The 20,366-nt window shown below is 42.5% G+C and overlaps 1 protein-coding gene across 1 annotated transcript in view; it reads left to right on the top strand.

Moving 5' to 3' along the window:
- Nucleotides 1-20,366, top strand: part of TANC2 (tetratricopeptide repeat, ankyrin repeat and coiled-coil containing 2) — a 215,101-nt gene that overhangs the window by 143,435 nt on the left and 51,300 nt on the right. Inside the window, exons 10-11 of the mRNA XM_082331638.1 lie at nucleotides 7,012-7,293; nucleotides 9,624-9,757. Of these exons, the coding sequence (XP_082187764.1) occupies nucleotides 7,012-7,293; nucleotides 9,624-9,757 (416 nt within the window). The remainder of the gene's footprint in view (nucleotides 1-7,011; nucleotides 7,294-9,623; nucleotides 9,758-20,366) is intronic.

The following is a 20,366-nucleotide window of genomic DNA, read 5'->3' as shown; positions in this document are numbered from 1 at the left end:
AGCAAAGGATTACAGCCCCCGCTTCACAGTTCGCAGCATACCAGTAGGGAAGGAGCCAAGCACAGTGTATGGAACCACCATCTCAACACATCCCTCTTACGGATGCTCACAATGCTGTTATTCAGGCAGCCCTTTGACTTCTGAAAGGCCTTTTGAGAGAGGAAATTTTTGTGGTTCTTCCTGGGAAATTGCACAAAAAAGATGTTAGCAATGAGAAGAGGAGCTAGGGCTGACATTTTAGTATTTTTTTTATTTCTAGGCAACTCCAGCTAGATTCATCCCATGTCCTTGGGTTTCAGCCCACCCTACAACTTCCATCCCCCTTTCAATCTGAGCACGGTCTTTGGCTGCATCCTCAAGCGATCAGTGTGACAGCCCTGCATCTGTAGCAGATTGCCAGGTTAATGCTTTATCCCCATCATTTGACATTGCACAGATGAATAAATGGCCGAGAAAGCTCGTTTGGGTTTTTTTCTGGTCATTGCTGTGCCACAAGTAGTTTTTTCTCCCCTGTACGTAGGGAGAGGGGGTTCTGTTGGCAGTACATGAAACTTTTCTTTTCTCTGGGGTGTTTTTGAGCAAGTGCTCACTGTACTCAGGCAAGGAAATCAGGAGCTGGAGGGTGGTGGGTTGGGTTTTCACTCAGCACCGCAAGCACGACCTGTTACAGCCTGGTTGGGATTTCTACCAAATGCATGAGCCCCTGAACTGGAAGAAAAAAGTGGGTTTGTGGTGCTTTGGATCACAGTCCGTAATGAAATCATATTGGCTGGTGAGGCAGTTATAAAAATGTATTAGCAGGCAGTAAGTGAAGAAAGCAAAGTTTGACAGACAAAATTTCCATATGTTCAAACCGAGTAGCTTGCCAAGGCTTCGTAATTTGCAGTGATTGCATCCAAAACATTAAACTTTATTGTAGGAACAGAATCAAGTTGTTTTCCAGACACCCTTTCAAAAACCATGTAGCACTACATAGTTTCTTTCGTCTTTTTGTTCTTTTTTTTTTCGTCTTTTTTTGTGAAAGTTGCATGAGAATAGCAGCAGTATTTCAGTTTTTTTGGAGTTTGCTTGTGATCCTAGTTGAGGTGCTGTGCTATTTTTAAAAAGAGAGGGAGAGGAAGAGGATGTGAAAAACCCAAACCACCACTATTTGGAAATATTTTCATTTCATTGAATATGTGAGGGGTTTTTTTTCCCCAAAAATACTACATGTTCCAGATATTACTGTGAAATTACGTTGATCTGGGCTCTTATAATCACCAGCTATTTGTTCCAACTGGAAATCCTAAACTTGGGTTTAACTTTAATATCTCTAGTCTTGGCACTGGGGTGAAGTAGCAAAGCAATTCCTGGCCCTGTATCGGGGGGACATGTTACAGCCCACTGATTTGTTCCCAGTGTTCAAGAATCCCAGTTCAGAGAAACTAAATGGGAGACTGTCCCTGCTATTTTTTGATAAATCAGTTATTTTAACCAGAGGAGTAATTTAGCAATCCCAACGGCTAAGGGCATGACAAGTATTCGTACCAGCGGCAGGTTTTTAATAGGATGGTGAATGCAGTTTTTGCTCTTACTATTTTCAGCCAACGGGATTTGAAGCTGTTCAGGGTTGCTGTAACCCAAAGTACAAGATGACGACTGTGATGTACCGTGGAGCAGGAGCCAGATGGCAACCAAATTGTATGGCATTAGAACACCCTGACTGTTGCCATCATGATTTTTTTTCTCCAAAAACCAAATGTCAGCACTGATGCAGGGTGTGAAGAACTGTGGTGTTTAGGTGAGGTTTGGAGTGGAGGAGAGGATGGCTCAGATGCCACCAATATATTGCTTACCAATATAAGCAATATGGCAGTAGCATGTTTTCCTTAAACTGTCTTTTATAATTTTCTGGCTTTTTTCTTTCCTCATGGTATGTGTTTAATACTGTCACCTTTTGGGTAAAAGAGTTTCACACACTTCTTAAAAATGCTAAAAAATAGTTTAGCCTTTTTAGGCACACAGTCTGTGAAAAATAGGCACTGGTTTCATCCTGATAGATGTATATGTTTAAGACAAAGCTTGAAAGAATTGCAGTCTAAAGCAAGGAAATAAACTTAGACATTTGGCTAGTTTATGGGTTCTTATTTAACGAAGGACACAGCAGATGTTGATGGATGCTGTGTTATTCAGAACTGCATTTCATTGTAATAAATATTAAAGTGCTTCTCACCTGGGCTTCCTCTCAACATTGACAATATCCAGCCTATGCAGCTTAGCCCTGTAAGGGCTTTCTTTGGACAGCAAGATGTATCTTCCACCACGGGATACTAAAATGGCAACAAAACACATCTAGAACAAAGTGTAAAACAACTAATGAGCTGTGGATGCTGATTGCCAGTGTAGCTGAGAAAAAATTCCTCTTTGAAGAGAGGGGAATCTGTAAAACAAATTATTTCTAAACAGGCATTTTAGAGTCTTTCAACAACTAAAATAACTAAAAATCCACTTTTTGTAGCAGAGGGTGACCTACGTGGTAAAGCAGGATGGGCCTTTCTCTGACTTTGCTCCTGCTCATTTTCAGCCCAATGGCTTTTTTTCAATCATGCACATAATACAGCCAGCTTTGGTTTGATGTAATTGAAGTTTTCAGCCACAAAAAAGAGCCAGGATGGGTGTGGAAGGCAGTGTTTCACCTTGGGATTTGAATTTATTGCTTGGGCTCTACAGAAGTTTGCACAGTATTTCATCAACTCTCATGAAAATTTTACGCTACCAGACCTCGTTCTGTCCTGCTCCACACACTAATTTCCAGGAAAAGTGAGGGTTTAATTTATGTTGAGATATTATCAGAAGTTCTGGGTATTTCTGTGGTACTCTGGCTTAAGTTCTATAAAATGCTTCATTAAAAAGGAATATAAAACCCAGCAAGTGTTTGAAAAATTTTCAAGGACAGGAAGGCAGCTTATTCATATACTTTGATTTTCACAAGTACTAAAGTCAAGCGGCTAATAGGGTTCATCCAAAATGTGTGTGCATATCCTCACCCGATACTTCTGAACCTTCTTACCCTCTTTTTCAGAGCCCTTTCCATTAGCTTATCCTTTAATCAATTTCTGCCCCAAATGTTGAAGCGCCGGTGCACCCCTCCTTCTCTCTGGTTCTCCTTTCCTTTTGATGTGGGGTATTTTTTCAACTCTTTGAAAAGACTTGAAAAACTCTCTCGGGGCTCTGGGGTCTTCCCCCGGGTTTGTGCCTTGCCTGCCTGTGCCTGGGGACCACTGGCTGCTGAGGGTTGTAAAATAAATAGTAAGAAGGGAGAATTTTGGTGTGGTACAGCAGACAGTATCGGGAATTAATGACGATCTGGCACATGGCTTGCAATTAGTCAATGGCAGTCTTAAATTATTCATGAACATTTTCGATAGTCCAGCTAGGAAAATGTTGATGCTGCACTTGTCTTGCAAAGATGGTGTGATGAAATAAAATGTCTTCTGCCGGCATGTGGACGTAATTATGGTGGCTGGTGGGACAAGAAGCGTGTTCTCGGCACTCATGTCCAAACCAACATGGCAGTGAGTGTTCTCTGAATGGCAAGATGCTTACCAGCATCCCCTGCCCTCCGGGAGCCCTGAGATTACGAAGCCTGAGGTTGTGAAATGTCTTGTCAGGAGAAGAGGTTTGCTCCGCTGTGGTCAGTGACCAGTGGTGTTGGAAGGTCTGGAGGGGTGGGAAGGTTGGCTATAGGTAGGTAAGTGGGTATGTCTCTTCTCGGGGTTTTGTTAATCCTTTTTTAGGGCAGGATATGCTATTCCCAGGTGACAACAAGATGTGTATATTCTTGTCCACTTGGATAAAGACCAATCTTTAGGATATTCTTGCGGATGGAGTGAGAGTGCACTTGGAAGAGAGAAGCAGCAATATGTTTATTGATAACAAAGTTTGATAGTAAATGCGACAGTAGTTCATCAAGATCTGATGGCAAGGTGCACTTGATTATTTACTGCATAGGGGACAGGGTCAGACAAAAACTGCCAGGGAGACCCTCCTGTTGAGTCATGAGGTTCAGAGAGGACCCCCTTGCTTTCGAAACTCCTTCTCAGAGAGGAGTCTAGGTGCAACTGGATCCAATCCTAGTCCCAGACTTGGTCAACAGTTTATGTCTAAAGGATTAAATATGCTCAATCAATCCTTTATATTACTTAGCTAAGATTACAGAGTTTCAGTGCACTTGTTCCCAATTCACTTACCGAGTATCGGATGCAGTAAGGATTCTCTCAACCTTGAGAGGCGTCCCTACTCAAGGGGAGATCCCAGTGTGCAGCCCACTGCCGTGCAGGAGAGCTCAAAGGGCTCTTGGGCTGCTCACTATTTATGGGGGTAAGATGATTGACTTATATTTGCATACCAACCACAGATGCCAATTTCTTCCAAATCTGGCTTGAATCGGCACAGACCAGCACTGTGGTCAGGTGGGCACATTACCATAAATTAGCCCTTGGCTGTTGCGTTGGTCTCTGTCTCCCCTGAATCCACCTTGGGCCTTGAGCCAGATGCAGCCATCAGGACCAGATGCAGCCATCATGGGCACCACTGGTAGTTATCATTTGTTCAGAGTTGCAGGATAGGCATCACACAGCCTCAAAGCCATTTGCATCTCTGAAGAGAAACCAAGATTTGAGTCCAGGTGTCTACCGTGTAAAGCAGGAGCTTATTGGATCCCATAGCTTTTATGTTTAATCAGTCTTGTCTCTGCATTAGCCCCTGAGACCATTTGGTACCTGTTAGACTTCTGGCTTTCAGAAGAGCATTATTGTACATTTTCAGTCACTAACACGACATATCACATATATACACGCACACACAAGTGAAGTAAAGCTGTAGCTTATCAAGTACAAATCTTAGCTTGATGTTTTCCAAATTGAGTCCTTTTTTAAAATTTATTTATTTAATTTTCTGTATATAGTATTGGTGGCATAATGGAAACAAAAAATTTCCCTCGTCAAATGCATTGCTGGAACACTTAATTTGCATCAGTTGGACCACTACAGCTGGTTATCTCTGCCACGTCGATGTGCTATTGCTTGTGCAATATGCCATCCTCCGGTGGGAAGCCCATCAGCCCTGCTGATGCCGAGAGCCAGGCCCGTGCTGCTGCAGCCAGGAGCTGTGATGCTGCTGCCGCAGCCAGGCCCCCAGCTGCCTCGGCACCGCCAGCTGCAGCAGCCCTGCTGCCTCGTCCCCTCCCACTGCCAGTAATTTTGCTTCTCCAGCACCTTCCTGTGTCAGGAAATACCTAACATTTTAAATACAAGCTGTTTTCCTTAGGTATATCTGATGTAACGTTAAATCCCAGCCCTTTTATCAACTCTGGATTAATAGATCAGCTCCCTGGTCAGGTCTGTGAAGGATTTCGAGGTGATTTGAGTCATGGGCATCAGTTCAGCGGTTCCCTGGGGAGGGGGCACAGGGACAGGGCGGTGCGGGGGCAGAGGCGCTCGGAGCCTGGGGGGGCACTCTGCTGCTGCTGGACTGGTTCAGAGGGAGGGGGGGAGCTTGCAGGGACTGGGAGGGAGCAGGCGCCAGCGTGGTTTGTAGCCTCCAGAGGGATTCATTGCACAGCCTGGGAGTGGAGCTCATCCCGAAACGCAGAGCTTGACACAGCACACTCGTCCGTTCAAAAACCATGTGTTTATATTTACAGTAAGATCTTCAGGGTGGTAGCACATCTATAACTTCTTCCCATGTAGATAAAGCATCCCACTGTTGTAATTTGATAAACTATTTTCAATGAGTTTAGTACAAAGCCTGGTGTGGTAGCATTATCTGTACCCCTGAGGGCCTTCAGGCCAGACCAGGGAGTCTGTGTGGGGATGAAACCACCACCTGCACGTCCACAGTGGAGGGTGAGCGGGTGAAGAAATGACAGACGCCAGCAGTTTCTGAATGATGTTTGTGCTTTTTAAGTGTCTGAGGGCTTTTAAAACTTCAAAGAAACAAAACAGTCTCCACTGGAAGCAGCTAATCTAAATGATGGGAGTGTGATCATGCCAAGAGATAACACTGAGCAAACTGGTAGTTTTTTTGACTTAAATCCTTCTGCAGCACTGCTCAGGGAGCTCCTCCTCTGCGGCTTCATGGGTTATCTCTTTAAATATCCTATGAAGACATCAAGATTTTGTATGGTTGTTTTTGTTTACAGTGTGCCATATGATCTCAAAACAAACTGAATTCAACTTCTGTGATCCACAGCTCAAATTTTCCACAGCTTACCACATCAGCCTAAATATACGTGTGGAATATCAAGTACAATACATGTATTGCAGCTGGAAGGTGTGTTCAGAGCTGCCATACCAGGTCCAGTTCTGAAAAAGTAGCATGATCAATATCCATGTTTCTAGGTGTTAGCATTGCACCAGCGTACGTGATCTGTTGGGGAGGTATTTCTTGCACTCCTTGTTAACTTTTCGTTGCTTGCAACACCACTTTTCCTTGTGAAAAGAGAAAATGTTTTCATTGCCATACAGGAAGATCCTATCAGCAATCTGGTTTCGTTTATATACTTTAGAAGAGTTGAAATAACTTTGCTTAGATTGATTTAACACTTCAAATCGCTAAGACTTTTTTTTGTGCTCATTGGATCGAAGAGGTGAACAGACATATTATATATTTATATATTGAACAGACATGTAATACTGTGTCATGGGGGTAGCTGCCTTGAAAGCATACCATTCTGCCTGTGGCAGGGTCTTTAATTATGGTGACTTTAAGCAAGAAATTTAATTTCTCCAGCTACACTTTCCCTAGCTGTAAACTACTTCTTCCTGTAAAAGTCTCTGAGCTCCTTTGGTGGAACATGCTATGAATGAGCCAGATGCTTTTAACAACAAACCTGTGGGTAATACAAGCTTCTATTTTTTTCACCTTTTGCAATGAAAAGATTTCTAAGGAAGATTAAACAGCAATTTCCGAGCTATAGTTTTACTGTTAGCATTGATGTTTATGTTCTTCCCATGTGTTTCTTCTTTGCAGTACGCTTCGCACCTTATAGACCTCCCGACATCTCTCTGAAACCACTGCTCTTTGAGGTGCCCAGCATCACCACCGAGTCCGTCTTCGTTGGCCGGGACTGGGTGTTCCACGAGATCGATGCGCAGCTGCAGAGTTCAAACACCAGCGTCAACCGAGGTGTAGTGATCGTTGGGAACATCGGGTTTGGAAAAACTGCCATCATCTCCAGACTGGTCGCGCTCAGCTGCCATGGCACACGTATGAGACAGATTGCTTCTGATAGCCCACATGCCTCTCCGAAACGTAAGTACAGCAGTACACAGATCTTCAACAATCAGAGACCTTTTCCATCAACTTCTATAATGGTTTTGGCTGAAAAGATCTCATTCCTCTTCAGGCCCAAGAAATCAGCTTAGTCTTTGTTGCCAAGCAAAGGAAGCACTTGTCAGCAATATTTATACTGCTTCCGTTCCAAATCTACTTTTTGAAGAGTCAAAATAGTCTGTCTCTTATTTCTCTGACTTAGAAACATCACGGATTTTCTCTGATTGGGAAGACTCCAATTTTAATTGCCAATATTCTATTATTACAAATACATGCCGGTGCATTCTCGTTCCCATACAGTTTGTTTATCATGGTATAAATGTTTAGGGTGGGTCGCAAGCCTATGTAGGCTCGGCACCCAGGATTGCTCTACTTCTTGTGGTCCCATCCAATCCACATCACTCTGTGCTGACATGTTTGCAGGTGGGGATGACAACATTTTAAAATCATTCAGCTCTCAGTAAGTGAATAAGACAGGACTAAAAATACTGGGTTAGATACCTAAAGGTATCTTTAAGGATCTAGGTCACTGTATCTCAGTGAAATTGTAGTTAAATCTGTTTACTGGAATCCAGTACTCTTAGCCATGATGAAATATCCAAAATGTCACCAAATGTTGGCATGTTGAATAGTGTCACTTGTCAGAGCTAAGTGAATGATGCGTAGTGAAAGGCAGGGCTTGTTTCTATATTTTAACTGCAGCTCTGCAGTGCACCAACTGTATGTCTCCCCAGTCTGCTTGGAGGGATTGTGGAGATTAAAGAGACTACTGTTCCCAGACTAAAAGCTTGGCTATTTCAAATGAGAAAGTGCCCTGCATCTTTCATGCACGAAGGACAAAGATCCTTGGTCACACCTAACACGCTGTAGTTTAGTTCACACTCTGGTTTGTCCATGAAGTTGAAAGCTGAATGATTCCTCAGTGTTAGTTCTTGGGATGGAGACCTTCAGAATCAATCAACTAATTTCACTTTATTTCCTAAATAGATCACAAGTCCTAGTCTAGCTATAGAGGGTAATAATTATTCTGCAAATTTCTTTGATTTTCTTTTTCACATGCTGAAAAAAAAAAATCTATTATACTTAGTAAAATCTATGTTAAATAATAAATGCTAATCAGGTGACCTGACTATACTACAGCAGTTGTGCTGTAGTAAATCAGCACTAGTAAACAGGCATAAATATAGCCTCATACTCTTAATTCCTGTCTCTGGCAAACAATACGGGTGAAGGTGGTGTTGCATGCTCAAAGTCAAGAATATGCATCATTGCTAATAGATTCAGGGTTTAATTATGTAGGCAGTAGTCGTCCTCCTCTGTTGTTTGCCATTAAATGGGTCATTGTTTGCATTATGATTTCAAGTCAAGCTCAAGGATGCATTGCAGCAATCCATTCAGGAAAATCGTGTGCTAGTACAGGCTGTGGTCGAGAGGACTGTTGCTTTTAAAACGTTCCTAAAATAATCAGTAATTAGACATCATCAAGTACTGCATGTCTTAGTGTTGTGCAAAGTACTCTGTATGAGTACCTATGAGTGTAAAACTGAGTGGTTTGAAAATGTTATCCACAAAGGCCAAGTGAATGGACTGTTGTAGCAAGCTACTGGTAAAGCCAATTTCTGTTTTGCCAGGCAAAAGAACCAGCTAAAATGCAATAGAAAGCAGTTAAACTTGACAGAGATGATTCCAGTATAATTCATTATTTGCTTGCAAGCCTTTTCCAGATCCTGGTGCTACTCCTGCCAGCTTCTCTCCCTCTGATCACATTAAGGGGCTTCGGATAGATAGATTAGCTATGGCTCTCCATTTATTTATGTTATAAAATAGGCACGTAATTCAGAAAAATTGGCTGTCTCCACTGAAGAAGGACTCAGAACCAAATTAACCAGTGATTGTTCATAGCGAGGGAAGATCTGTGGACAGAACTGCAGACTAGGAGAGCACTGCACTAAAATATACCAAACTTGGAAGACAGAGCATACCTTTGAGAGTGCACAATTCACTCAATTATTGCGATTATTTTAAAGTCAGTGAAATTACAGTGGAGAAGATGAATAAGACAAGCTCAATGCTTTATCTTAGCGGTCCTTCCCAAAAGTGCTGCTTCCAAAAGAAGTTTCTTGGGGAGCCTCTGGCCTGGCTGCACGGTGTCACAGTCTCTTGCTGCCTGAAATCATAACTGGAGTATTTGTGGAAAGTATTTTAACTGCCATGCATGACCTGCTAGAAAACAACAACTGCCTAGTCTGTAATAATGATGTCAGTCGTGCTTGTCTTGTAGCCATTCGTAACCTCTTTTCTTGGGACAGATGTGGATGCAAACCGAGAGCTGCCCTTAACCCAGCCGCCTTCTGCTCACTCATCAATCACCAGTGGGAGCTGCCCGGGGACTCCCGAAATGCGCCGGCGCCAGGAAGAGGCCATGCGGAGACTTGCTTCACAGGTATGGAAACATTCGTCTGAAGATTTTTTTGGTCCTTGGGAAAATGTCCATTTTAATGGAACCTGTTGGAAGGTCTCCTGTCTTACATCACTTGGTGCACTGGAAAATGTGTGCGTTCAAATGCGTACTGGGAGAGTCTAGAGAAAAACTTCTGGAACAAGTTTTATTACCCTAGGAAAGTTATTTCTGTAAAATGAAATCCCCATTACATCAAATACACTCCCCTTCTACTCTGAGAGTTTCTTTTTCCCAGGCATCTTACTTTATCCTTACAAATGTTATGATATGACATAGTTACCAGAATAATTGTAATTTTTCTTCAACAGTGAAAACAAAATTGCCAATTGTTTGACCGGTGTTTCATTTTGAAAAGAGCAGATATCATATGGTGGGTAAAGGTGCAGACTGTGAGCATTACTGCTGTGTGTGTGCTTAGGCATTTTTTGGAAAAGTCTACAAAACAGATCATAGCCTTTTGAGCGATACGCAAATCTTTTGCTGTTATGGCAAGAGTGGATTGTATATAACACTATCACTTACTGTAGGTGAGATTTACAGCTTGAATTTTATTGTATTACTGAGATTTAGACCTGCTTTTGTGGTGGTGGGAAGGTGCCATTATATTGCTTTGAAATCCGAGGAGCTTGCTCCTCCTACACCTTCTGAGAGGATGTGAGCAGTTAATGCTTTCCTGTTGCCTGCTCCCACTTTGGAGAGGAAAATATCAAGCAAAGTCTTTGTTCTAAATTATTTCCAGGACGTGTTTTGCTTGGCTTTTTGTGCCAGATAATGTCTTGTCCTGTCTGCTTTCTGCTGCACCCAGATGGCAAGGCAGAGAGTGTGTGGTATCTGCGTAAATAAATATTAAGACTTGATATTCTGCTCTTCCACGTGGAGTTATTGAAAGGAATGCAATGGCCAGGTCTGCTTTTGTTCAGGACGCATGAGTCGTCATATTCCTTGCAAATCTTAAGCATTGCAGACTACCAGAAAGGCCAGCAAAGTGTGCTATCTCTGCTTAAAATACCTCATCTATCTCGGCTTTCTTCCCCTGAGTGCTTAAGTAATCCTGGATATGTAATTGATAAATGGATATGGTTTTAGCTTCGGTTTCCTCCTGGAAAAGGTAAGGGATATGACTCTCTTAAACAGTGTGTCATATCCACTGCATAGATCATGCACTGAAGCTTTTTTTGCCTCTCTGATCACTGGAGAAAAGAGTGAGAAACCATTTTTATAGCCAAAAATAAAGTAAAAATAGGTTGTTATACCTTGGCTGCAGACCCCTTTAGGAAAGGGTTTTAAAGCCCTGCTCACCCCCTAGCCAAATTTTTTCTGCAAAACAAATCCTGTGTTTTGTGATCAGAACATAACAAATGAGTTAGGAAGATGTACTACCTCTTGTGCTAGCAGCAGGATTACAGATACTTAGTATGACTGTTAATCTCCCAATAAATCTCAACTATTGTAAGTGCAGGCAGATTCCAGAAATAACTGTCACCAGCTTCCAAATGTTAAGCCTTCATGAAAAGATCAGTGCCAAAGCTGATGAGTTGACCTTAGAGTACTTGGAATCGCTTCTTCTACCCGAATAGCTGACACAGCATGTGAAACTTCTGAAAAGCTTCGTACTGTTTAGCAAACAGTTCCTGGGATGAGTCAGAGCAGCAGCGGCACGGCTTGATTCAGCATTCGGAGACCTTGGGTCTGTTCCCAGCTTTGCTGTTAGCCTAGCTCTAGACCAGCATCTCATCTGCCTGCCTCCGTTTCTCTGCCTATTAAAAGAAAAGTGATCTGTGGAGATAATGGTCCTTTGATATCTGATGTTGGAAGAAATATGTAACTAGGCGTTACTTGGTTTTCTCAATTCGGAAGAGCAGTTGCCTTCCAGGTACTGCTGCAGTGTGTGCCTGGATGAAGCCATGCATTGAAATAAAACATGTGCTTAAATCCTAATTCAGAGCTTCATTTCCTACCACAAAGTGAAATTTTTCTGGAAGTATAGGAGTGAGTTTGAGGTTTAGGGTTTTTTTTCTTTTTTCCAAGCTCTATGTTCCTGCTGGTGATTCTTGCTCATAAACAACAATTCTGTTTTTATTGCATCAGAGCCTTTTCCAGAACTACTGTGCTGCATATTACAAACAGTAAGTTTGATGGATTATCAAGCCTCAGGAAGGGAAATAAAGGCAAATAAAATGGTTTAGGATGTTTGTCAAATTGATAGCTGGAAGTCGTGTGCATAGTGCACTCAGTAACCTCCTGAGTAGTACAACTCAGCATCGCCACTGATGAATACTTGCTGTCAACAGCAGATAAATTGATTTGCTTAGAAAGAACCATGCTGTATGATGTCCTCCTAGATAAAACAAACACTGACTGTTCCACCCCAGCTGTGGTTTTTGAAGTCTCTGAGTGACACTGGGAGAAAAAGGATTACTGACCTGGCAACAGAATTGAAAATCCATTAAAATAATAGCGTTGAGCTCTTTGTTCTGTGTTGCATTGCCTCATTCAGAAACTCGATCACACGCACCTAACTTGCCTTTTAGAAGTCATGAGAATTTGTTGTTCATAAGAGGCTTTGAAGATGCTGAACTCTTAAACAGAGCAAATACGCCGAATGTCTTGTAGACAATAGTAAAAATAGTTGGTTAAAATAATTTAGCTGCCTAATCTGAATGTCTGATGCCACATTCTCCAGCAGGCATTCTTGGGGACGGTTTAGGAAAAGCCTTCACACAGATAAGCTAAAGGGTCTCCAAAATCTAATCTAAAAAAGAAAAGAAGAACAAAAAAAAGAGAGAGTGGAATGTCCATTGGTGCAGGAGGAAGGGAGAGAAGAGCAGCATATTCCTGTATCAGTAGCTGTGGAATAAAAAAGAATTGCTGATGGCCTACTTAAAATAGTGTTTGTTCAACTGGCTGAATTAAAAAGAGCCCAAGGAAGTGAAGGAAAGACTGACCCGTGGGCTAGTCTGGTTGGAAAAGTATTTCTTGGATATGTGTGTTTAGTGGTTGCACTAAGACTAGAGTCAGAATTGAAGTAGGGAAGAAAGTATTGACAGTGATGGACAACGACAATTTTCAGGAATATTTTAGGAGATATCTGAAACATATGTGAGGAGCTAGATAAAGCTGTGTGCAGATGTTCCACCTCTGCTTGCACTGAGCAGAGCAGGATGTTCTCAGGTTGTGCTGTGGTCGTGCTACAGAAATGCAGATCATTATGAAAGCAGATTAATAATATACTAAAAGGCTTAAGTAATGGTTGGCGCAGGCTCCAGAATGCTAGTGGGAAGCACGTCGTCCCTCTCACCCACTCCGTTCCTTCTGAAAATGTCACTTATCCCAAAACTCAAAAGTTGTGTGTTTATGATGACAGAAATGAAAGGTGAACAGTTGCTTTTCTTCCTCTGGATTATTCAGGGTTGTACTTTTCTGTCTGTTTCTCATGCAGTAAAGTTCTTGGGGGCAAGGTTTGCTTTTAGCTCTTGTCAGAGATGAACAAGTCATTCATTTTAGAAATACACAACTGAAGACTGCCTAGCAGGAGCTCCACTCATGTTGCTCCAGCTTCTTTGCCATCCTGGAAAAGAGCATTATTTCATTGTATTTTTAGGGAGCAGTTTGAAGTTGTCCATGATTTCTAGTTCAGTGTTCATCAGCAAACTAATGGGGAAGGAAAATGCTTAGAAATGAGGCAATTTAGAAAACCAGTATCAGGTGTCCTGCAAAAACTGTGCCAGGAAACAAGCTGTATCCAACTGGTTTAGGAATTACCTGAATTTATCCTCATGGGTGGATCCTAGGAGGAGAAAAAATTCAAAAACAGGGCAAAATTCCCTTCCTCCCAGACCCTGGTGGGCAGCTGTTGAGGTTTCTCATGTCTCGGTCCCTCTCTTTGGTTGGAAATTGGGTCTTTTGCCATATGAGTACCGATCATGGTAGGAAGGGTTGGATACTTTTCAGGGTTTGCAGTAGTTTCTCCTGAAAGAATGAGAGAAAACAAGGAGCTTAAAATTGAGATTGCTCTGTTCCTTTTGTCATTCGTCTTCCTAACAGCCCATCTTACTGAGATTTTCTAAGTGGAGGCAGAGTGATTCTGCCTTGAGAGATTAGCAGAGAAAATACTGGAAGTACAATAATGTCTTACCTGGAGCATCACCCCAGTCTCCTCTGACTGTCCTGTTCCAGCTCCTAGTGATCATTTTGGATGTGTCGAGGGAGAATATTTTTAAAAGGGAAAGATCAAAGTCTTGGTGCCACACCAGGGTCACGTTCAAGGTTGTGGTTGGCATTGTGTTGAGGGCTGTTACTTAGACAGGGAAAGAAGACTGCCAGGAAACTTGAGGCCTCAAGAGGCAAATGCCTTGCCTTCTGTTTGCTTGCAAGGAAATATTAAGTGTATGGCAATGTTAATAGCTTCTTAGCAGCGATTTCTGTGAATCAGTTTCCTAATTTTAAAGGTAACATTGATCCTTTTGCTGGGAACTGAGCTGGCACAAGCCCCTTTTTTCCCTTTCACTCATGGGCTTCTCCTGCCTCTGAGGGGGAGCCGAGGCAGTGGCTGCTGATGGACTTCCCACCGCTCGTGCTGAGGAACACGGGGGGGTGTGTCAGACCCCAGCTCTCAGCATTGGAGTTCAGAGCTGTCCTTGCTGTGGAAGTTTCTCTGCAGCTTTTCCTCCATCCCCTGTCTCAGTAGAGTTTGTACTATAGCAGAGAGACCTGCAGGGAAGGAGGACGAAAGAGGTTGTCTTGCCAGATCTGGCAAACTCTCAAAAGTCATGAATAAAACTACTTACATTGCAACACCCATCTTGACACTTGCAAATAAAACATAAGCATTTCTGGCAAAACTGCTTGGTTAGTCTTTTGTTTTAATATATATGCATGTATTATGGAAATAAGTTTGCAGGATTCTTGAATTTATTTCAAGTCTGCCCTCCGACAATGAGCAGGCTGCCAGTTTTTCTGCCATGCCAATGAGTCAAGCTAGACTTGGCTCCTTTGCTGTGATAGATGCATACCACCTTTTCTGGTGAGCTAGCCACGTATAGCTTCATGTAGCTGTTAAACCCATCTACTGTTGTTTAGCACTTGTAAACATATTGCCTGACAGCATGGAACGATTGCAAGGTGAAACAAAAAAAAAGTTGTGAGTATGAACAGTAAGGTTTTTAAACCTAAGATCCTATAAAAGAGCAGCACTCCACACCTCTCCCGTGTTGTGCTGTGGTTTTTCTGCCTTTTTTCTGTTTAATCTTCCAGCCATTAAAATACTTCTCAATTTTACTTGCTCTGGCCAGGAGAGGTGGGTGACCATCGCTAAGTCACTGTCCTTTCAGTGCCACCTTTCTGTCTCCAAGTGATGCTGGGCAATGTGTAACTTGGGCTTATGCATCTCAGCTGGAGCGTGATGTTGCTTGTCCAGAGCTGGTCCTTCATCTCAGAGAAATGAAACGAGAGCCTTTCCCACCGCCCCTAGCCTGTGCTGCAAAATACTGACCCACAAATACGTGTCCTAGGTGACTTTGCCTTCTAGCAACAGGCACCAGCGCCGTTCAGAGGTACGATAGCACAAGGTGAGAGCAGCTCAGCTCAAAAGAAGCAGCCTGAACTGTGTTCCCTCTGGTTAGCGTCACCTTCCCCATTTTCCCTGAAGGTTTTATCCTTTACTCACAGAGGTTTTTTAATGGATTGGCTACACAGTTTTAGATAATCCCCTGAACAGCTATATTCTTTGGGTGTCTGGATGCTGTGTGGTTGCTTGTGGTAGCAGCACTTAAACAAATGGACCTGAAAGCCAGCTCTGCTGCGTGAATGGGTCATACCCTACGTAGAGCAGCTGGTGGAGGAGCTGCACATCCATTGCATTAGCGCACTCGGCTGATGCTGGGCACAGCTGGTGGCTTCAGAGGCTCTGCCCCCCTCCATCCTCCAAGCCATAAGCCAAAGTGTCATTATCATTGCTGCAGGCGTATAAAAAGAAAGGGAGTACTCCTACCTTATGCAGAGGTGGAGGAATTCATTACTTCTGAGCCTTGATGCCCTGCGACACTAATGAGTTTCAGAGGGCATTTACTGGCATACTCGGCTATGTAAAAGTAATGAACGTTCCCAATAAACTGGGTCACCACATACATGCACAGTCACGTGCAATGGATAAAACACAGCAGTCCTGATTTCCATTTGGATTATTACAACCAACATTATGCCTGGCAAGTGGCATTTTGGCAGGTAAAAGCATTACACTGAATTTATTTGAAGCTGTTTTGTATGGGTCAAAAAGAGATAAATCTTACTAGGTGCGGAAGTACAATTAAAATACAACATTGAAGCCCTTTAAGAGCACTGGAGGAACCAGGGTGTTGCTGTGAGCTCATGGGTAAGCAAGGTTGGTCCTTTTGGTGGGGGGGTTGGCAGGATGGCCTCCTTGCATGACACGCTTACAGAAGAAAGCCAAGACAAATCACGACAGAGGCATGATGTCAAAAGAATGCTTCTCAAATGGAGGATATTCTTTTTCACAAATAGTGCCAGAGAACTGCTTAAAATTGGCCTGTCCTATTAAGTAAAAATAACTTACTTCCCTTGAGCCATCTTCAGCCTCTCTTTATTCTTTGATGTTCACACCGTCCTTCCAGTCTTTCTCATATTACTTTTATCTCCTGCCTCTCCTGACATAGCATCTTCTTCCCCTTCTCTCTCTTTTTCTTTCCTCCCCTTCACAGTTCAGTGACTTCTCTTGCTCTGTACTTTATAGGTGATACACAATCTCTTTTGTGCCTCATTTTTTCTGCTCTCTCTGCCCTCTCTGGCCTCTTCCTCCTCCTGCTTTCATGCAGCTGTTCCCGTCCTCATCCACTGGTATTTTCTGTTACCTTGGAATAGCTGTTCTGCTCTTAACACACACGTGTCTTCCTTTTTCTTCCAGCAGCTGTTTTCATAGGTCCTGACCTATATGAGAAAATCTCCCTTTTTTTTTCTGATTTCATGGAATTCTTCCATACCTGCTTAGCTGAGCCAAAATCCCTTTCAGGTTGGGCAAATACAAATGCCGGTGTAGTACAAGCCAGATGAAATTGGTAGCTTGGCCTTGGAGATCTGGGATGCAGTTTGCATGGCCATGATTTAGAAAAGCATTTTGGTGTGGGGAGGAGAACTGCAGGAAAGATGGACGGCATCTGCATGTCATGATGGGACACTGTTGCCGAGTCCTGCATCCAAGAAAGAGGTGGGTGAAGGAGTGAACCCAAATGGAAGGAGAGCAGAAAGGGTGGTAGGGATGGTGAAGGTTACGTGAGGCTGGACGAAGGGAGAAATGGAAGTGATTGTGGCAGAAAGAAGAGAGCAGGATGGCTGGTGTTGGAAAGGCTGGGAGAAGAGACTCCTGAAGACCTACTGGATTTAACACCTAAAGAGAATATGAGTAATGTCTTTCGTAATTCTGCTTTAACGGTTAAGAAGATGAAGTTTGTGTAATTTCTGGGTAAATGAGAGGTTTGGTACTCCTTGACTCCACCTCAGGAGAGAATGGGGTCATGTTGAACATTGGCCATGGTCTGTTAGACGCAGTGCTCTGCCTTTGCCACGTCTGGTGTTTCTCAAGCCTTAGAACACATAATTAATGTTTAAAGAAATTGGCTACCAAAAAGCTCCTGATAAATGTACTTCTTAGGTGTGTAGCCAGCTAGACTCTCAAAATCATTTTAGGAGGGGAGGTAATCGTTGGAAGTAAAATATACATCGTACAAGTGTGAATTATTTTGAATCTCCCTTTCAAGCAAGAAAGGAAATTATACAAGTTTGTAAATTATGGCATTTGATATTTAACATAAACAACATAATGCGTTGGTTTCTCAGCATGGAGTCACTCGACTTGTCGAAACTGCATTCTCAGCCCTTAGAAAAATGACAGAAACAGATATTTTCAACAGTTCTCTTGATCTAGGTGTTACTTTTCCCATCCTCCATTGTAATCCACTTCTCTTGCATTAGGGTTGCTTATAGGTGTTGTACACTTCATGTTTGCAATCCAGTGATTTAAATTTAATCAAACTTTAGAGCAAAGAATTTTTCAGCTTCCAACTTTGTAAACATCATTTAACAAACCTGATAGCTGAAGCAGAGGTTTAAAAGTTCTGAAAGTCCAATTTAGTGTTTACAGTGTTTTGTGCTATGTGATGACAAAGTTCAAATTGAAACTATGATTAGAAAAATTACACCTTAAATTGTATCAGACAAAAATAAATGTTTATTGGTGACAACATCCAGGCATGCCCATACTTTTGGAAGAGCATGCTGTTCCCTGGTGATTTCATTTATTGTAACAGTTTCTAGATAAAATTAAATGTTTAATTCGAGGATTTTGTTTATGATGAGAGATGGTTGAAACTTTTTCAAGCAGTTTTTTAAAGCAAAATAGTTCTATTTATGGAAAATTAAGCTTTTACTGAGAGCACACATTTTTCAATGAAAAGTTTATTTCCAGGCTATACGAGTTCTTATTTTTATTTCTTGGATGTACTTCTTGGCTTGTCCAGCCGAGCAAAAGGAGGAGAGGCTAATAACACCCCAGAATTACATCTAGCATGCAGAGTGGTCATTTCAGATGTAGAGCAAGGTCTGGACATGGTCTCCTGTATCTTAGAAGAGAATCCTAAGCAGTGGAGATGGTAATCCATCTCTCTTGCTGGATCCTTGAGCAATTAATAAAATATATAAAGTGAAATAATTGGAAAGAGACCTTCCCCAGAGCATTAGTGGCCAGGTATTAAAGGCATTCGCCTAATACAGGGGAGAAAACAGGGTCTGAATCTGTTGGGCTTGAGCCCCATCCACACTAACCCATTGCTTGTCCTGAAGTCTCTTTTGTTCACTTTTCATGTTAACCTCGGTCTCATCCCCAAGGGTGGAACAGGGAAATGCTTTGAGACGTTGAGAAGTTTCACAGGATGAGAAAACTGTTTCCCACCCAGCTCTGGTTGTGTAAGCGAGGAGCCTGATTTCTAGCACCAGGCTCAGCTTGCAGCACTGGCTTTTGGCAGTCTCTCTTTGATTTGAAGATAGAGAAAATGTCATGGAGAATAAATAACATCCAGCTGAAATTTCGGCACAGTTGCATTTCTGAGAACATTGTAATGCCTTTCCTTCGACTGCCTTTCTAAAATCTTTATTGCTTACTGGTTTAGCTTCAGATCCACCTCTTAAGCATTGCATTTATCCTACCGTTTAAGGCTTGGTCAATATACCAGTAAATCCAGCACAAGGATCAAGAATGTACGTGAAGGGGCTTAAATTAATTGGGTTGTAACTCTATGTATGTCCCAATATCTAGCAGTGACCATTCCCTTCATGGGTACTAGGCATGTCCCCTTTTCTGTGGCGTGGCTCTTTAGATTCCTGGTAGAAGTTAATTGGCCTCTCGTAAAAAGGAGGCTTTATTTTTGTGTCTACACACCTATTGTGTAGGAAATAAGACCTCTGCATACAGCAACTTGTTTTTTGTTACTGGGAACCCGATATCAAAGGACAGCCGCTTAAGAACTTTATACTGTGGAATCCACAAGTTATAATCCCCAAATAAATAGGATTTTTGAAAAGAAATCACTACCTTTATTATTACTTTACCCAGTGCTGTTCTCTAAGGGAATACATTATATTTTAACTGGCTGGTAGGAAAAATTCTGTTAGGAATTTGGAGGTATCCATTAAAGCTTAAGCACATGTATTAGGGCTTGATGCTTGAAATAACAGCCTAGCTTTATCATCACTGTATGCATCACACCTCATTTTGACTTTGAAAGGAAATTATTGCCTTATACCCCATCAGTAATTTCATGTATTTCTATTTAAAATGAAAAGCCAGTGCTGAGCCAGCAACATGTGAGGACCCCACAGCCTGATGTTTTCATTTCTCAGTACCATCTTTCGCAGTGGCAGAGCTCAGAGGCTGGATACGCCCCCCCCGTCCACCTCGGAGCCTGCTGCGAACCGAGGGCTGGTTATTGCAGGTGGAAAGCCAGAAAGCCTTCATCATGGCCAGCAGCCATGGGCCACATTTCATCTGAGCTCACAAGGCATCCAGAGAGGCCACAGAAATCTCGTGTGCGCAGTGTCCTCAGTTATATTGTCCTTTCCAAGTTCAGAAATGTGGTTTATTTTGCAATATTTGTATTCTGTGCTACAGTGCTCCGGGGCAATGGTGGGTTTGGTACAAAACTGATCCCACCTGCCTTGCTGGGATATTTTTGGATACTATCAGTGACATTTGAAAAGAAAACCCAGTGAATTAGAGCTTTTTGACTTGGCAGAGGCTCTCACCAAATGGCCAGGCGGTGCCACGAGGAGGCTGGTGCCAGCAAGGGAGCAGGAGGAGCTGGTGGATGGAGTGGTACTGGAGCAGCCTGCACAGTGCTTTACAGGCAAAGAGAGATTTTTATGGGCCTTTTTTTAATATTGCAAAAGAAAACAGGGAAGTTGACAGACTGAAGAGATACCACTGGTTTTCTGTTTATTTTAATAAGTGGGCAGAATTTAGTGGGTTCTAGCAGAGTTTGAAGAGCTGGGAAAATTACGTGAACTGGGGGAGAGGAAGGTTTCTCTC

This window comes from Platalea leucorodia, assembly GCF_965183815.1.
Source record: "Platalea leucorodia genome assembly, chromosome: 22".
In the NCBI taxonomy this organism is placed as follows: Eukaryota; Metazoa; Chordata; class Aves; order Pelecaniformes; family Threskiornithidae; genus Platalea; species Platalea leucorodia.
Note: the sequence above shows the minus strand (reverse complement) of the source record. Positions and strands in the feature narration are given on the sequence as shown.